The sequence below is a fragment of the Artemia sp. Qi Xiang Cuo genome, chromosome 4, assembly GCF_049724085.1.
Source record: "Artemia sp. Qi Xiang Cuo chromosome 4, ASM4972408v1, whole genome shotgun sequence".
Classification (NCBI taxonomy): Eukaryota; Metazoa; Arthropoda; class Branchiopoda; order Anostraca; family Artemiidae; genus Artemia; species Artemia sp. Qi Xiang Cuo.
Genome location: NC_142797.1, coordinates 34739605 through 34758143, shown reverse-complemented (window position 1 = coordinate 34758143; position 18539 = coordinate 34739605). Strand labels below are relative to the sequence as shown.

The 18539-nt window shown below is 37.4% G+C and overlaps 1 protein-coding gene across 1 annotated transcript in view; it reads right to left on the bottom strand.

The window, feature by feature from the left end:
* Positions 1-18539, bottom strand: part of Oat (Ornithine aminotransferase precursor) — a 164276-nt gene that overhangs the window by 19500 nt on the left and 126237 nt on the right. Inside the window, exon 5 of the mRNA XM_089088252.1 lies at positions 14965-15216. Coding sequence (XP_088944378.1) covers positions 14965-15216 — 252 coding nt within the window. The remainder of the gene's footprint in view (positions 1-14964; positions 15217-18539) is intronic.

Sequence of the window (18539 nt, the reverse complement as noted above, 5' to 3'; positions counted from 1 at the left end):
GTGTGTGTGTGTAAGTTTTTGTGTGTGTTTGTGTTAGTTTTGTCGTGTGTGTGTAAGTGTTCGTGTGTGTGTGTGTTAGTTTTTGTGTGTGGGTGTGTAAGTGTTTGTGAGTGTGTGTAAGTTTTTGTGTGTGTGTGTTAGTTTTTTTGTGTCTAAGATATTGAGTGTGGATATAAGTTTTTTTTGTGTTTGTGTAAGTTTGTGTGTGTGTGTGTGTGTGTGTGTGTTAGTTTTTGTGTTTGTAAGTTTTTGTGTGTGTGTGTGTGTATGTTTTTTTGTGTGTGTGTGTTTGTTTTTTTGTTTTTGTGTGTGTTTGTTTTGGCGTGTGTGTTTTTTTTTTCGTGTTTTTTTTTTTTTTTTTTGTGTATGTGTGTGTGTGTGTGTAAGTTTTTGTGCGTGTGTGTGTGTGAGTTTTTGTGTTCATGTGTAAGTTTTTTTGTATGTGTGTGGTTGTGTGTGTAAGTTTTTGTGTGTGTGTAAGTTTTTGCGTGTGTGTGTGTGAGTTTTTTTTTGTGTTCCTGTGTTAGTTTTTTTTTATTTTTGTTTGTGTTTTTGTTTTTAATTTTTTTTGTGTGTGTTATTTTTTGCGTGTGTGTGTTTGATTTTTCGTGTGTGTGTGTGTGTGTGTAAGTGTTGTGTGTGTGTGTGTATGTGTGTAAATTTTTGTGTGTGTAAGTTTTAGTGTGCTTGTTTTAGTTTTTGTGTGTGTGTGTGTGTATGTGTAAGTTTGTGTGTGTGTGTGTGTGTTTTAGTTTGGGGGTGTGTGTGTAAGTTTTCGTGTGTGTGTGTGTGTAAGTTTTAGTGTGCATGTGTAAGTTTTTGTGTGTGTGTAAGTTTTGGAGTGTGTGTGTAAGTTTTCGTGTGTGTATGTGTAAGTTTTGTGATGTGTGTGTGTGTGTAAGTTTTTGTGCGTGTGTGTGTGAGTTTTTTGTGTTCATGTGTAAGTTTTTGTGTGTGTGTGTGTGTGTGTGTAAGTTTTTGTGTGTGTGTAAGTTTTGGCGTGTGTGTGTGAGTTTTCTTGTGTTTGTGTGTGTAAGTTTGTGTGTGTGTGTGTGTGTGTAAGTTTTTGTGTGTATTTAAGTTTTTGTGTGCATGTAAGTTTTCGTGTGCATGTGTAAGTTTTTGTGTGCTTACCCAAATCATAATTTTCTGAAAGGACACACCTATGAAAGGCTAAGAAATCTAGCTTAGAAAAGTCAAAAATAGCAAATTAACCATCCCAAATCATAGGTTTCAGTCAACACACACCTACGAATGGCTATGAAATCCTGCTCAGAAAAGTCAAAAAATATCAACCCACACACCCCCAAATCATAGGTTTCAGACATCACACACCTACGTAAGACTAAGAAATCCGGTTATGAAAAGTCAGAAATAGCAAATTACATATCCCAAATCATAGGTTTCAGACAACACTCACCTATGAACGGCTAAGAAACCTAGCTCAGAAAAGTCAAAAATAGCAAACTAGTCATCCCGAACTATATGTTTCAGACAACAAACACCTATGAAAGGCTAAGAAATCCAGCTCAGAAAAGTCAAAAGTAGCAATCCATCCACCCCAAATCATAGGTTTCAGACACTACACACCTATGAAAGACTAAGAAATCCAACTCAGAAAAGCCTGAAATAGTAACCCACACATCCCAAATCATAGGTTTCAGACACCACACACCTACGAAAGACTAAGAAATCCGGTTATGAAAAGTCGGAAATAGCAAATTACACACCCCAAACTATTGGTTTCAGACAACATTCACCTACGAAATACTAGAAAACCTTAGCTCAGAAAAGCCTGAAATAGCAAACTACACATCCCAAATCATAATGTTCTGACAACGCATACCTATTAAAGGCTAAGAAACCTAGCTCAGAAAAGTCGAAAATAGCAAACTACACATCCCAAATCATGGGTTTCAGACACTACACACCTATGAAAGACTAAGAAATCCAACTCAGAAAAGCCCGAAATAGTAATTTACATATCCCAAATCATAAGTTTCAGACAGCATTCACCTACGAAATACTAAGAAACCTTAGCTCAGAAAAGTCTGAAATAGCCAACTCCTCATCCCAAACTCGAAGTTTCAGACAACAAACACCTATGAGTGACTAAGAATCCTAGCTCTGAAAAGTCCAAAAAGCAAACTACACCTCCCAAATCATAATTTTCTGAAAGGACACACATATGATAGGCTAAGAAATCTAGAATAGCAAACTAGAAGCAAACTAAGAAGTCAAAAATAGCAAACTAGTCATCCCAAACTATAGGTTTCAGACAACAAACACCTATGAAAGGCTAAGAAATCCAGCTCAGAAAAGTCAAAAGTAGCAATCCACCCATCCCAAATCATAGGTTTCATAAAACACACGCCTATGAAAGACTAAGAAATCCAGCTCAGAAAAGTCAAAAATAGCAAACTACATATGCCAAATCATCGGTTTCAGTCAACACACACCAAAGAAAGACTAAGAAACCTAGATAAGAAAAGTCAAAAATAGCAAACTACTCATCACAAACTATAGGTTTCAGTCAACATTCACCTAAGAAATACTAGAAAACATTAGCTCAGAAAAGACTGAAATAGCAAACTATACATCCTAAATCATAATTTTCTGACAACGCATACCTATGAAAGTCTAAGAAATCCATCTCAGAAAATTATAAAATATAAAACTACACATCACAAATCATATGTTTCAGACAACACACACCTATTAAAGACTAATAAATCCATCTAAGAAAAGTCAAAAATAGCAAACTACATATCCCAAATCATAAGTTTCAGTCAACACACACCAACGAAAGGCTAAGAAACCTAGCTCATAAAAGCCTGAAATAGCAAACTACTCATCCCAAACTATTGGTTTCAGACACCATTCACCTAGGAAATACTAGGAAACCTTAGCTCAGAAAAGCCTGAAGTAGCAAACTACACATCCCAAATCATAGGTTTCAGACAACACACATCAACGAAAGACGGGTGCTCGGGGAGAGCCTTTGAGGGTGTGTGGGTCTCTTGAGGGTCGGTGGTCCTTTGGGAGCTCGGGGGGACCTTGGGGGACCGGGGGCTGGGCTTGGGGGGGCGGGGGATGGCATGTGGGGGGAGGGGTAGGCCTTGGGGGTGCCGGGTGGGTCTTTGGGTGCCTGGGGGACATTTGGGGACCGGTGGAGGGCCTTTGGGACCCCGTTGGTTCTTTGGGAGGTCGATGTGCCTTTGGGGGGCCCGGGGATGGCATTTGGGGGTCTGGGTGGGCCTTTGGGGCGTCGGTGGCCCTTTGGGAGCTTGGGGGGCCTTTGAGTGTCCGGGGGGACAGTTGGGAGCCTGGGGGACATTTGGGGCCTGGGGATGGCCTTTGGGGGTCTGGGTGGGCCTTTGGGGGCGCCGGGGGCCCTGGGGGGGTTGGGGGGGCTTTGAGGACCGGAGGCTTCCTTCGGGGTTGGGGTAGGAGGATTGGAACCCTTTGGGGTTGGGTTAGAGGACCTCACAACACTGTTCAAATGAAACTTGTGTATTATAACGACCACAGAGTTTCACCATTAAATTCTCTTCTAAAATCTCTTCAAAAATCTTCTTTTAAAATGTCTCTATCTGTTTCGCCGAAATAGTTCCATAACCTGTCTAAAACGGTTTCGCCCAAATAATCCCTAAACGTAAATTCAGCGTGTTCCTTTGTTATTGGCATCTCTGCGCTAACGCATTTCAAATTAATATGAAACCTTTTCGCGCGCTAAAACAATTCATCGCTAAGATGTTTCTTGCCTAATTGTTTCCATGGCCTTTGGTTATTAATATCCTTTGGAGTTCGACCAGTAGAACTGTTCCCGAGGCAAAGACATTAATGATTTGGATCTATTCCTGGAGAAATGTTTCTAGGCGAAAATTTTTAAAGTCTGACAGATGATGTCATTGATTGATTGATCTGTCAAGAAAGGGGAAATTAATTTGTTGTTTCTAAGGGGAATTATTGATTCACGATAGGTGAATTGAGGTCGACAGCACAGGTGTTCTGACTCGTGACAGCACCACGTGGTTTATGGTTTTCTCAGTGAGAAAGTCCCTGTTTTTTCAAATTCTCACTGAGAAAACCATAAAACAGACATGAATTGCTGTTGACATCCATAAATGTGACAAATTCCTGTTTTTCAAATTCTCACTGACAAAAACCATAAAACATCCATAATTTGATGTTGACATCCGAGAAAAACATCAAATAAATCGAACAACACATAATTGAATCACATTGCATGCCCGTTATATACGAAATCTCAATGGCGAATTGTTATGTAACGGGGAAACCATATGTAAGCAGGCCTCTGATTGGCTGAGAAGGAGGATGTATCCGACTTGCTGATTGGCTGAGAAGGAAACCCGTGATCAAACTGTTTCCGGGAAAGTTATAACATTTGGCTTGAACAACAACAACAAATACTATTTCTGGACACCATGACATTCGCCTCGAGCATGTACATGACCAAAAAAACAACAAATACTATTTCTGGACACAATGACATTCACGATCGATTACGCAATCAATTTCTCGGAAATTCATTTCCCCCTCGAGTCCTAGATCAATAACATTATTCCCGTTAGAAGTCAATGCGCATGTGCAACCTTCGCACCGGAGTTATTACACATAGAAACATCAAATAAATCGACCTTGGAAAAAGAGGTCATTGACCCCATTAGCCACGTATTCTCCCTAATGACTCTATGCCCATATATGGAGCCCCGTCCGTATTCTATGCCCATATTTGGTGCCCCGTTCGGACCTCCTGACCCCTCTCTACTACTATAAACTAATCGTATAATATGGATAGTGAGGGGGTGACAACTCCCTTCTTATTGAGAAAATAGGTTTTTAGTGAGGATAGTCAGTTTTTCTAAATATTGCAACATTGCTAAAAAGGTAACAATGCATTTTTGTTGGCACTGTTGTCAGTATTAGTATTAGTAATTACAAAGATTCAAATTTAAACGTAGAAAACGAAGGTTTGATGTGATGCCACCGTCCCTCGTATTTAAGAAAATCCTTGAGCCTTGTGTAACGATCATTTGCCTAAATGAGTCCTTATTCTCGAAGCATTGTTATACAAACATTAAAGCTTTAGCAAAAGAAGTGGAAGATTAAGGGGGAGGGGCATTTCCCCTCACGTTAAGGATAACCCCGAGTACGACATTGAAATATGACAGTTTTTTTTTTGAAATGAAATTGAATACATCTTTGAACTTAAGATGAAAATAAACTATCCAATAAGTTAATATCGGCCTGTGAAATTGCTGATTTATTCATATTTGATTTAAACAATAATATTCTTCGTTGTAATGTTTTGAAATGCAACCAGTAAATAAGAAAAATAGAATTACCAACTACGATATTGGTTGCACTCTAGAATAAGTTAATGACATGATGACAAGCAAGCATCAGTACTTCTATTAGTTCTTTTATGACCTTAGTTAACTAAAAACTTAAAAAAAAATACAATAAACACAAGTTAAAAAAATGAAAGGAGCATAAAAGGGGAGGGGGGAGGAAAGCGAATAAACACAAAAAAGAGAACGAAATATAAATATATATAAAAATTAGAAGGAACACTAAAAAAGAGAGGGGGGGGGGGCAAAACAAGCAAATAGATACAAAAAACCTAGGCAGCACCATCATCCAATAAAAAAAGGGAGAAACTAGTGGGATATTTTATTCATGTTGTCTGTAATGAAGGGGAAGAGATTTTTCATAATTGACGGTAACGCAGCGAATGGGGGACAAAATAGGGATGGGCTCAGAAACTGCTCGAGGCGGCCGTGGGAGTGACGCTTGGGGAAAATGCTTGCCGTGAGAGTTTGTCATTGCATGTTTTTGCTAAACGGAGGCACAACAGAACCCTTCTGCGTTTCTAAACTAGCTTTTCTTAGAAGCAGAGATTATGGCACCTTGACTTTTTGAAAATTATTCGCAAGGCTCTTTTTTGGAAAGATTCAATTTTTTCCGATTCTTCGCGTGAGATACCAGGGTGCAAAACTGGATAAGCATATTTGAGATGTAGGTGGACAAAAGACGTGTAAATCTATAAGGAATGGGAAGAAGGTACGCTAAATTTATTTATGAGCTTAAGGAGGGATATAGACACATTACCTCTATGGAAGATTTCTTGAACATGCATATCCCACTTTAAATTAGAAGCAATGGTGACGCCAAGTAATTTAAAGGAGGACACATAAATTTCAGGAGGGATAGGATAAAGAAAACGGGGCGAGGATTTAAGAAAACAAATTAGCATTATCATGGACTTGGAGGGGTTTACTGTCATATCTAAGTCCGAGGCGTCATTTCCAATTTTATTGAGGATGCTCAAAGGGTTGCTTTTTAAATTTATGAAGAAAGTTTCAACAGTCATTAGGTCATCAACAAATTTCCATCTGTCAGGAAATTCCTTAGCGAGGCTGTTAATCATGACTTAAATAGGAGGGGACCTAGGAGAGTATCTTGGGGTATGCTATTATGGACCGGGAGAAGATTAGAATAATGATTCTTGTATTTGACAACCTGTGATCTATTCGATAAAAAGGAGGCAACCAATTTAGCCAGTAAGGAATCAATACTGAATTCGCTGACACGTTTCTCAACTAAAATATTGCTGTTAACAAGGTCAAATTGTTTTTGAAGGTCAACAGAAATAAAGTTTAGCCAGGAATTAGGCTTTTCGAGTATTTTCCCGATATGGTCGATAATAAAAACGAGGTAGAGGGCAGTAGAAGTGGATTTTATGTTCTCGAATTGCCTCAAGTCAGTAAGAGGTAGGAGTTTTTCCTTTAGCCAATCTGCAAGGAATCCTTCATGAAGTTTCGAGAAAATAGGAGTAAGAGTAATAGGACGAACGCCTTCAAAACCAGGCTTTCCGTTTTTCTTTTACAAAGGGGTTATGAAACCCTGTATCCAAATCGGTGGAATTCACCCAGACTCGGTAATATCGTTAAAAAGGACAGACAAGGGCTTTGAAAGGAAGTCACTGAAAGCACTAATAAGAGAAACAGGATATGCAAAGGACAAACACTTGTTTTTCTTAGTTTTCCAATTCTTCTTTCAATTTCAGACGGGGAAACAGGGGGGAAAGAAGAGGAAAGGTCACGTGTTGGTAATTGATCAGACAATGCTGGAAGGTTCTGGACAAATAAAGCGAGGAATCTGTTTAGATTATTGGCAGTAACATCAAGGGACTCGAATGGATTTCAGTTAAGCTGCTCAAGCCTCCTGCCACATAGCTTTTTAACATGGATTACTAATTTTTTGGTTTATTAGCGAACAATTCTTCGACCTTATTTTTGTCATACGATCGAGCGGATTTCGAATTTCTGTTTTGATTGATTTTCTCAGCTTATTAGCTTCATCCGGTTTACCATTTCTGAAAAGCTTCAATTTGGTTTTAACTAGTGTTTTTATAGTTTGATTAACAAAGGGTTTATCACTGGAGCACCTTCTAAATCTTTTTACTGGGAAACAAATTTTATATCTATCAATTAGCTTTTTATGGAAGGTAGTCATTTTCTCATCAAGATTTTTTAAATTATAAATATCAGACGATTTTGTGACAAGCTTACAACTTTAATTTGTGCCGATGATACACTATATTTAAATCACTGGATTATTAGTTTCAGATCTATCGATTCACACAGCCCGAATTGCTCTGACGTTTTCTTGGAGAATGATTATATAATTTTCAAAGATAAATTACAAACAAGAAAAGGGCTACGGCTTTTATTAGTTTGAGCAGTAAGAGACAGCCCTCAGAGAATCGAGCAGCTAAGCAAGTCAAATATGGCACCATACACAAGAAAGATTTACCAATGATAATATTGCCAGCAAAGCTAAGCCTGCTACTATTAATTAATATATCAGTTACTATGAGCTAGTGGTCGTTCTTTGTTATGATTTTTTCTAGGAAATATAGCACAATATTATAAAGGTGCTCACTTTAGGAGTTAAGCAAAAAAAAATTTGGTTCAAAGAGACAATTGTAACTTTGAACCGAGAGAGGAAATTAAATTATTTTATTTTAAAATTTTCAGGAATTATTCTCAATTCAATTGACAAATAAGATTTTTTTTTTAAACCCGAAAAATTACTGCATCTTATACAACTCTATCTACATGCTTTTTATAATGTTATTAATTAAAAAAAACTTTTTCCAAAAAATAAGTTTTTCAAAGAAAAGCAAAGAACTCCATTAAACAAAAAATGAGCAAATATAAAATCAAATAATCTACAAAGCGTGAAACTACCACAAATCAGTATCGATAAATAAATGAAACCCAAAACGAACAGAAATTACAATAAATAACCGAGTCAAACTCAAAACGAGCAGAAATTAACACAAGTTGGGCTCAAAACCCCTATGCCTTCCCAAGGCCAGAACATAATTTGCACTTTACTGAAAAAAATATAAATGTTTTTACTTTTATAACTTTAATAAATCAAATAATATTAACATTTTGATTACTAAACATCAGTGTATGTATATTAAACTGACAATGCACATTCATTTGTATTTTTCATACAAATGTATTGTATCATTGTATTATTCATAGTCTCGTTTTTTTAAGAATTTATAGTTTTGCCTGCTATTTGTATGCTGGAGAAAAATTTTCAGCAATTTCTAACAACATACACCCTCTTAAAAATCTGGACAGAAATAGTAGAGTTTAATTTAGTTTCATACCTCCTCTGGTTGACCTGAAATGGAAAACTTGACACAATTCGCAAAAAAATCTGTTTACTTTCTTTGATAGCTTGGATACACTTATGCTATTTTCATTTTCTTAAATTTTAAGAGCAGAAGCAGCCCCGAGAGTCTGAACATAATACCCTCAGTCATTCTTGGGATACTTCGGAGATGCCTTATTGGGAATTAGCATTAACACAGTGCGTTTTGATTTAATCTTATGGCAACATTTAATTTTAAACATAAAGTAAAATGGGAGGGTGGGCGTGGGAGGGGAATTCGTTTCCCTCCAATCACTTTCGACTATTAAAAAGGGCATCAGCCCTTTCTATTTTCAATTAAATGAGCCCTTTTTGAAGTTCCTACGACAACTCCTTCGATACAAAGTGCCCTGGTTTAAACAACAACAACAAAATAATACATTATACCCACATCGATCTATACTATAAAAATGTCAAGCCTTCCAATTACTTTTGACTATTAAAAAGGGCACTAGGCCTTTCGATTTCCAATCGAATGAGCCCTTTTTGAGTAACTACGACAACACTTCCTATAAATACCTTATATGCCCCAAGGGCATAAATTACAACCCTTACCCTAAGGGTTGTGAGGGTGGTTGTCATCCTCTATGACCTAATTTCCAGAACTTTCAACTACGTTAAACAAAATGGCTATCTCAAAATTTTGATTGGACGTGTCTGGGAAAATGGTGGGCGTGAGAGGGGCGTTTGTCTTTCTCTAATCACTTTCAACTATTAAAAAAGGCACTAGCCCTCTCAAGTTCCATTCAAATGAGCCCTTTTGAAGTTTCTACGACAACACATTCAATAAGAACCGTATATGCCCAAAGGGCATTACTTACAGGCCTTGCCCAGAGGGCTGGGGGAGGGGAGGAGTTGTCATCCTCAAAGACCGGATTCTCAGGTTATTCTGTAGTGTTGAACTAAAGGACTATCCCAAAATTTTGATTGGAAGTGTCCGGAAAAAAGGTGGGCGTGAGAGGGGGGTTAGTTACCCTCCAATCACTTTCAACTATTAAAAAGGGCACTAGACCTTCAAATTTCCAATCGAATAAGCTCTTTTTCAAGTTTCTACGACAAAGATTGACCTTTGAATTTTGAGATAGACCTTTGAATTTCCGACTTATTTTAAGTTTGTACAATTTTATAGACAAATTTATACAACCCCTATACAAAAACATAACTATATTTTGTGACTGGTTGGTATTAAGGAGGTGATAATATAAATGTTTTTACTTTTATAACTTTAATAAATCAAATAATACTTTTTTCACGCAGTTGAAGTTAAGGAAATTATACCTTTGAGCAGGACACTCCCCCCACAGTTTTCAGAGCAAGGGTTAAGTTTTTATCGAAATCTTTGTCATAGAAACTTGAAAAAGGGCTCATTCGATTGGAAATTCAAAGGTCTAGTGCCCTTTATAATAGTCAAAAGTGATTTGAGGGCAACTAGCCCCCCTCTCTGTAATATTTTGTACCGAATTTTCAATCCGGCCAATTAGTTTTAAAAGTTTTTACGCTCCAGACCTTTTTCAGAAATAGCTATCAGGTTTCGCCTTATTGTTTTTCTTTTTCCTGGGAATTAAATCCAAAAACAAACCGAAATACTAAGATCACATGGAGTTTTAGTCTTTATTAAGCCATTTCCTGACGCCAAAAGGTCTATTAACTCTCCCTCAAATGTATTTGACACGAGTGGCAAATCTATGTGGTATCCAAGGCATTCTGACATGTATACCTAGGTTAGGTTACGTATTTAGGTACTCTTCTATTAAACGGACTCTTTTATCTACGGCAATGCATATACATAATTTCTATCTGGAAATCCACAACACTGAACAAAATGGCTTTCTAAAAATTTTGATTGGATGTGTTTTGGGGAAAAGGTGGGCGAGAGGGGGGTTAGTTGCCCTCAAATCACTTTCGACTATTAAAAAGGGCACTAGACCTTTTAATTTCCAATCGAATGAGCCCTTTTTCAAGTTTCTACGAGAAAGAGTTCAATGAAAACTTATACGCCCCCAGGGCATAACTTATAACCCTTGCCCTGAAGACTGTGGGGGGGGGGGGAGTGTCCTGCTCAAAGGTATAATTTCATAAACTTTAAACTGCATGTAAAAAAATGGATATCTCAAAATTTTGATTGGATGTGTTTGGGTAAATGGTTGGCGTGAGAAGGGGTGTTAGTTGCCCTTCAATCACTTTCGACTATTAACAGGGCACTATACCTTTCATTTTGCAATTTAATGAGCCCTTTTTTATTTGTTTAAAGCATCGCTTTTTAAAAAAACCTTACATGGTCCCAGGGTTTAACTTAAAACCCTTCGCCTGAGGGTTGTGGGGGGATAGGTTGTCATACTTAAAGATATAATTTCCAAAACTTTCAATTACGTTGAATAAAATGGCTATCTAAATATTTTGATTGGATGTGTTAAGGGAAAAGGTGGGCGTGAGAGTGGGGTTAGTTGCCCTCAAATCACTTTCGACTATTAAAAAGGGCACTAGCCCTTTGAATTTCCAATCGAATGAGCCCTTTTTCAAGTTTTTGCGACAAAGATTTCAATAAAAACCTTATATGCCCCAAGGGCATAACTTATAACCCTTGCCCTGAAGACTGTGGGGGGAGTATTCTGCTCAAAGGTATAATTTCTTGAACTTTAAACTGCGTGGAACGAAAAGGCTATCTAAAAATTTTGATTGGGTATGTTTGGGGAAATGATGGGGTTGGAAGGGGTGTTAGTTGCCTTCCAATCACTTTCGTCTATTAAAAAGGGCACTAGCCATTTAAATTTCCAATCGAATGAGCCCTTTTTTAAGTTTCTACGACACGTTCAATAAAAAACCTTATATACCCCCAGGACATAACTTACAACCCTTGCCCCAAGGGCTGTGGGGGAGTGTCCTCCTCAAAAAAATAATTTCTATATGGAAATCCACAACACTGCACAAAATGGCTATTTAAAAATTTTGATTAGATGTGTTTGGGGAAAAGGTGGGCGAAAGAGGGGGGCTAGTTGCCCTCACATACCTTTCGACTATCAAAAAAGGCACTAAACCTTTGAATTTCAAATCGAATGAACCCTTTTTCAAGTTTCTACGACAAAGATTTCAATAAAAACATATATGCCCCCAGGGAATAACTTATAACCCTTGCCCTGAAGATTGGGGGGGGGGGGGAGTGTCCAGCTCAAAGGTATAATTTCCTGACATTTAACTGCGTGGAACAAAATGGCTATCCCAAAATTTTGATTTGATGTTGTTGGGGAAATGGTGGGCGTGAAAGGGGTGTTAGTTGCCTTCCTATTACTTTCGACTATTAAAAAGGGCACTAGCCATTTCAATTTCTAATCGAATGAGCCCTTTTTGATGTTTCTAAGACAACGCGTTCTATAAAAGCTTTATATGCCCCCAGGGCACAACTTACAACCCTTGTCGTGAGGGCTGTGAGGGGGTTGTCACCCTCAAAGACCTAAATTACAGAACTTAAAACTACGTTGAATAAAATGGCTATTTCAAAATTTTGAATGGATGTGTTTGGGGAAAAGGGCGTGAGAGGGGGGTTAGTTGCCCTCCAATTACTTTCGACCATTAAAAAGGGTACTAGCCCTTTGAATTTCCAATCGATCGAGCCTGTTTTGAAGTTTCTAGGACAACGCCTTCTATAAAAAAAACCTTATATGCCCCCAGGGTATAACTTAAAATCCTTGCCCCGAGGTTCTCACAAACATATTTTCTATCTGGAAATCAACTACGCTGAACAAAATGGCTATCTCAAAATTTTTATTGGATATGTTTCGGGGAATAATGGGCGTGAGAGGGGGCTAGTTGCCCTCCAATCAATTTCAACTATTAAAACGGGCACTAGCCCTTTGAATTTCAAATCGAATGACCCTTTTTTGAAGTTTCTACGACAACGCCTTCTATAAAACCTTATATGCCCCCAGGGCATAACTTAAAAACCTTGCCCGGAGGGTTGAGGGGGAGTGTCCTCCTCAAAAAGATATTTTATATCTGGAAATCAACTACGCTGAACAAATTGGCTATCTCAACATTTTGATTGGATGTGTTTGGGGGAATGATGGGCGTGGGGGGGGGGGGTAAGTTACCCTCCAATCACTTTTGACTACTAAAAAGGGCGCTAGCTACTCCGACTTCTAAATGAATAAGGCTTTTTTGAAGTTTTTACAACAACTCCTTCAATACGAAGTACCCAGGTATGGAGAAAAAAAAATAACATATTTTGCCAGTTACGTTCTTTACTTAGGCCGCGCTGCCTATGAAAATCCTATTTTTATCTTCGTATGCAAGACGATCTCAACAACATTTGCTACTCCAGTACTATTACTACTGCTACTAACAACTCACCACAGCATCAAACCGCCTGAGGCCAACACAGCTACGCACGCTCCTCCTCCATCCCCATGTATTTTAAAAATTTGTTTTGTTAATTACAAAAGGTTTTTAAATCAATTTCCTTTAAAGTGAACCATTAAAAAGCTCTCTATGATGTTCCACTGCCCCTCTAGCTGCTGAGGAAAAAAACGGAAATAAAAATGCCTTCGATGCAGAATATCGTAGTTTCCCCCACTTTTCTTGTTTTTCAAGCCAATAGGTTTTGCTTGTTATTTAAGCCAAGGAACGACAAGTTTCCTATATAGGGGCATCGGCCAAGGCAATTCTAATAAGATAGTTCTTGTTTTGATCTTATTCTATTTTTAGGAGTTATGAGTTATTGTATTTCCTAGTATGGGACGTGATTGTCTCTTACTAGGTTTCTAGCTACCTCTGCAATCTCGATCAAAACTTGCTCTTAAAAATTAAAAAATGTCCAATTTCTGCATGTGTCTGAAGTCTTTTTATCTGAATAAAATGCAGGGCAAATTTCAAAAATGTAATTCGGTAGATGGACAAAGCAGAATAGCACCAAACGAATGATAACAAAATTGTCAATTTAAGTTAAAATATAAATAAAGTAGCACCGCAGAAACTTAAGAAAAAACAAATTTTTAACAGGGAATATAAGGCTTAAATGTAAAAAAAGAAGAGTAAACATATAATAAAATCATAACTAACAAATAGAAAAATTTAGAAGCAATAATTAAAAGTAGATACAAGAAAGATCAGATACAAAGTTCCACCATGACTACATTGGCAAGTTTTGATTCAAATTTCCGGGTTTCCAATAGCTTTTTTACAGAATTTTGCAGCCATTTCACAACTTAATTTCTAATTCTACACTTTAGATTATAAATTATATTTCTTGCCATTTCTTTATGAACAGAAGGATATTTATATTACAATTGGTAAAATAAATCCAACAATAAATAAAACGTTTCAAAAATTTCATCATTTACATTTATATTGCCATAGACAAAATGAAGATTTTGTCTGTCATTTTCCCTAAGTATAACCTATAAAAGGTTGACAACACTGGTCTAGCGCATATTATTGATAATAACTACCGTATAATTACGTATTTAGGTACTCTTCTATTAAACGGACTCTTTTATCTACGGCAATGCATATACATAATTTCTATCTGGAAATCCACAACACTGAACAAAATGGCTCTCTAAAAATTTTGATCGGATGTGTTTGGGGAAATAGTGGGCGAGGAGAGGGGGGCTAGTTGCCCTCAAATCACTTTCGACTATTAAAAAGGGCCCTAGACATTTGAATTTCCAATCGAATGAGCCCTTTTTCAAGTTTTTACGACAAAGATTTCAATAAAAACTTATATGCCCCCAGGGCATAACTTCTAACCCTTGCGCTTAATACGGTGGGGGGGGGGAGTCCTGCTCAAAGGTATAATTTCCGGGTTTCCAATAGCTTTTTTACAGAATTTTGCAGCCATTTCACAACTTAATTTCTAATTCTACACTTTAGACTATAAATTATATTTCTTGCCATTTCTTTATGAACAGAAGGATGTTGGTTATGAACAGAAGGAATTGGTAAAATAAATCCAACAATAAATAAAACGTTTCAAAAATTTCATCATTTACATTTACATTGCCATAGACAAAATGAAGATTTGTCTGTCATTTTCCCTAAGTATAACCTATAAAAGGTTGACAACACTGGTCTAGCGCATATTATTGATAATAACTACCGTATAATTACGTATTTAGGTACTCTTCTATTAAACAGACTCTTTTATCTACTATATTAGGAACGGAAAAGGAGGAAGAAAAGAAATAAATACAATATCAATTTTAGTAATACCGGTAATACACCACCAGAAAGGGCTTTTCCAAGGACAACGATATCAGGTCGGACATTTTCATAATCAACTGCGAGCCATTTTCCAGTTCGGCAAAGGCCAGTTTGAACTTCATCTGCAATCCAAAGCACATTATATTTTGTGCAAAGGTCTCTGATACCCTTTAGGTAACCTTCATCGGGGACAACAACGCCAGCTTCTCCCTGAATTGGTTCCACCATAAATGCACAGACATTCGAGTCTCTGAATGATGCCTAGAGATACAAGGAAGTTAGATTAGGAATGTTTCCTCAAATACAAGACAAGAACTAAAACGTAAGGACTCAAAGAACTGAAATACTATAAAGACAAATCTATATAGTATTAAAACAATAAAACATACAGGGTTGCTACTCTAATGTTTTAAAAGTCTGTAGATACAGACTTTTCCAAATAAGTAACAAATTTTTTGACAAACAAAAAAATCATTCTTTATCAGCGGTATAAAAAAAAAAAAATTCTGAGGATCAGGTGCTAGTTGCCGCTGGTGGCTGGTGGGTGATGTATGACTTTCTCCTCCGGCCGAGCGTTGCCTGCCCAAGCCGGTCTAAAGCTGGTGAGTGGAGTCCTAGGGATGGGCAAAAACAAAGGTGGACATGTTCACATTAGAAAAGCTATTATACAAAGTGGAATAAAAGATACGCAAGCCCTATCTGAGAGTACTACACCGAAGGGGCACCAATAGCCCAGGGGCTATTTGGGTGTAGAAGCAATTGGCCCCTATGGCCTGAACCTCGAACTAGTTTTGCGTGTCCATCCATAAGAATAAGAATAATAGCAAAAGATAGCATGCTTTGTAGGAGACACACATCCCCGTCAGGGCACATCTGAAGGCTGCTTCACAATTCCAAATGGCATCTCTAATACATAATCACATATTTAGAATATAAGTATAACGAAAACGAAGTAGCTTTTGACTGAAAACCTTTAGGAAGCTGCTCGACTTTCTGCCTCAAATCGTTCATTTCAACCCTCTAATACTTGTAAATTTTTAAAGGTGCAAGCTTTAAAAGCTAATTTTATGCCTGATTTTTTTTTCATTCTTACAGATTCTAACCATGCAAAATTTTATAGGGATGCCAATTAAAATTTTAAAGTTATACTAACAACCGCCTCCCCTGTTGCTCCTTGAATGCATAATATATGAACCCTTGGGTAGAGAATTTTATGGGGTTTCGGACTTTCAAAACTTTTCTTAAATAATTCTTTTATTTTACTGATACTCATGAGAATTTTGGCTTCTGAAGCTTGCCTTTGTAAAATATTAGTACTAAAATACTTTATAGTTTGAAAGGCTACATCTTGGGCATGTCCTCCAAAAAATACCTACACAAAATAAACTTTCTTTTAGCTGCAGATTTATAACAAACAAAATTTTATGAGGATTGCCATTTGGAGCTCCAAATTATCTAAGTTGCCTCCTGAATTCAGCTCCTAAGACGCGGCTTCCTAAAAGTCGGGTTATTTTTTTTTTCAATGACAGATTAATATTGACAGTAATTTTTATTTTTCACCAATGGCTTTTTTTTGTTTTTTTAGTCATTGACTTACAATGCTTCGAAGCGGATACCCTGATGTAAATTAGCAACCATTCTTAGCATACAGAGGTATGTCCAAAAGGAACTTCACACACTGAAGAAAATTATTAAGACTCCTTTCTAATTGCAATGATAAAAAAACATATATTTTAGAATATAATTATCTGGTTTAAGCCTGTATTAAGAAGCTTACAAATATTACGACAGGTTACCTCTAGACACTTCGAGCTTTGGCTAGTCTCTTTTTTATTGAAATATTTTGTGGAACTCGATACTTATAGAATGCTCAAGATACCACCAGTCTTTTGTTTACTAATATCACTAGGTTTTATGCACTTCCGCAGCCTTTGCTTCCAGAAAACAACAGATGGATTTGATAGAACAACTTCGTCGAGGGGACGATTCCAGGTTGATACTCCACGTTGCACGCAGAGCAACGTTGTTTTTCAAGTGCTCTTTCCCAGGCATTTCTTTTTTCAGGTAGTCGGAGCGAGCTGTATCTCAAAGTGTATTCTATATCACCTTGACAAATGGTGGCACAACGAGAGAATTCTCTTCAGAGGCAGCTAAGTCAGTGTACTTGTAGAAAACGACTAACGAAGTCGATCAAACCCTTTATTTAAAGGTGGCAGTTGGTTTGGCAGTAGCAGTACTACTTGTCCTATTCAGAATCCTCTTGAAAGTTACCAAGTGCGTTTAGGAAGCCTTGCCACAAACCGGGCTGCCATATTCGGAAATAGGTCTTAGGCAGGACTTGCACATACGGGAAATCACAGCTGAGGGAATAAAGCTTTGAGAGCGAAACATTACCCCCAGTTTTCTACCACAGAAGCATCAGATCCGATCAACGCGGGCACTCCAAGAAAGATCATGAGGTTAACTGAACTTAACTCTTGTGATGGACTCATTCTAAAATATGGGGTCAGGACAAGGGTAAAGGACCTTCGACCGGGAGATCAATAACTCAATTAGTTTACTGTATTAGGGTTGACCATTTACATATCAGATCGTTTCTCAATCTCCATGAAATTCGCTTAAGGGATTAGGAAGCTTAAGGACATTTGCTTTTCTCCACACTTTCCACAGTTTAGCACTGGTGGATTTGGAAGCATTTGAAAGTGTCAGTTTCAATTCCTTGTAATGGTAAACATAACTAAAATTACAACTACTTCGAAGATAGCCGAGGTCCTAAAAACTCGACTTACTAAGGACTTAAAGAACCTCGACCAACTAGAAGAACCTTTTTTAGCATCCAGATTTCTTTTTTCTTTCCCCTTTTAAAGTTTAATCACCAGCAGGTGATGAAAGAAAGACATGGGAAGCCCACTAGTACAATGTAACTTCGACAGTAGAAATTCGACCAGATGATACAAAAGTGATCAAAGTGTGCAATCCTAAATATAATATAAACCTCCTGAAATTTGACATATTTACATTTTATATTAATGAGAAAATGGATATAAACAAAGACACATGAAAATTGGTTCTATGCATTTACCCCCAGGAATACCCCCCCCCCCCGTGGAAAAAAGACCTTCCAAATTTGAGAATTGTATTTGAGTTTTGTTTTTTATTTTCTGTTGGGGGAAGGAATTTTGGTAGCCTACTTGTGTATTATACGCCACTCACTCAAGTTTACGCTTTGTAAAACTCGAGAACAAACTGGTTTCTTCGTTAGTTTCTTTCAGTTTAGCGTGAGACAAGACAAAGACAAGTGACAGAATAGATGGGAAATATACAATTTGGGTCATATATTTGCACATAAGGGGGGGGTGTGTGTGTAAAGTATTTGGACAGTTTAAAGTCAGAAAACAATTTTTATTTCTTAGTATGCAGAATAATTGTACCTAACACATTTTGCATACAGAGCCTCCATACTTTACCCCCCCCCTAAAAGCAAGGTCTTGTGCAAGGGGCAACTCCTTTCATACACGTAATAATTTCTGTTCGTTTCAAGTTTTGATGCTGCTCCTTACTTCCAGTTGAAAAAATTTGTTTTC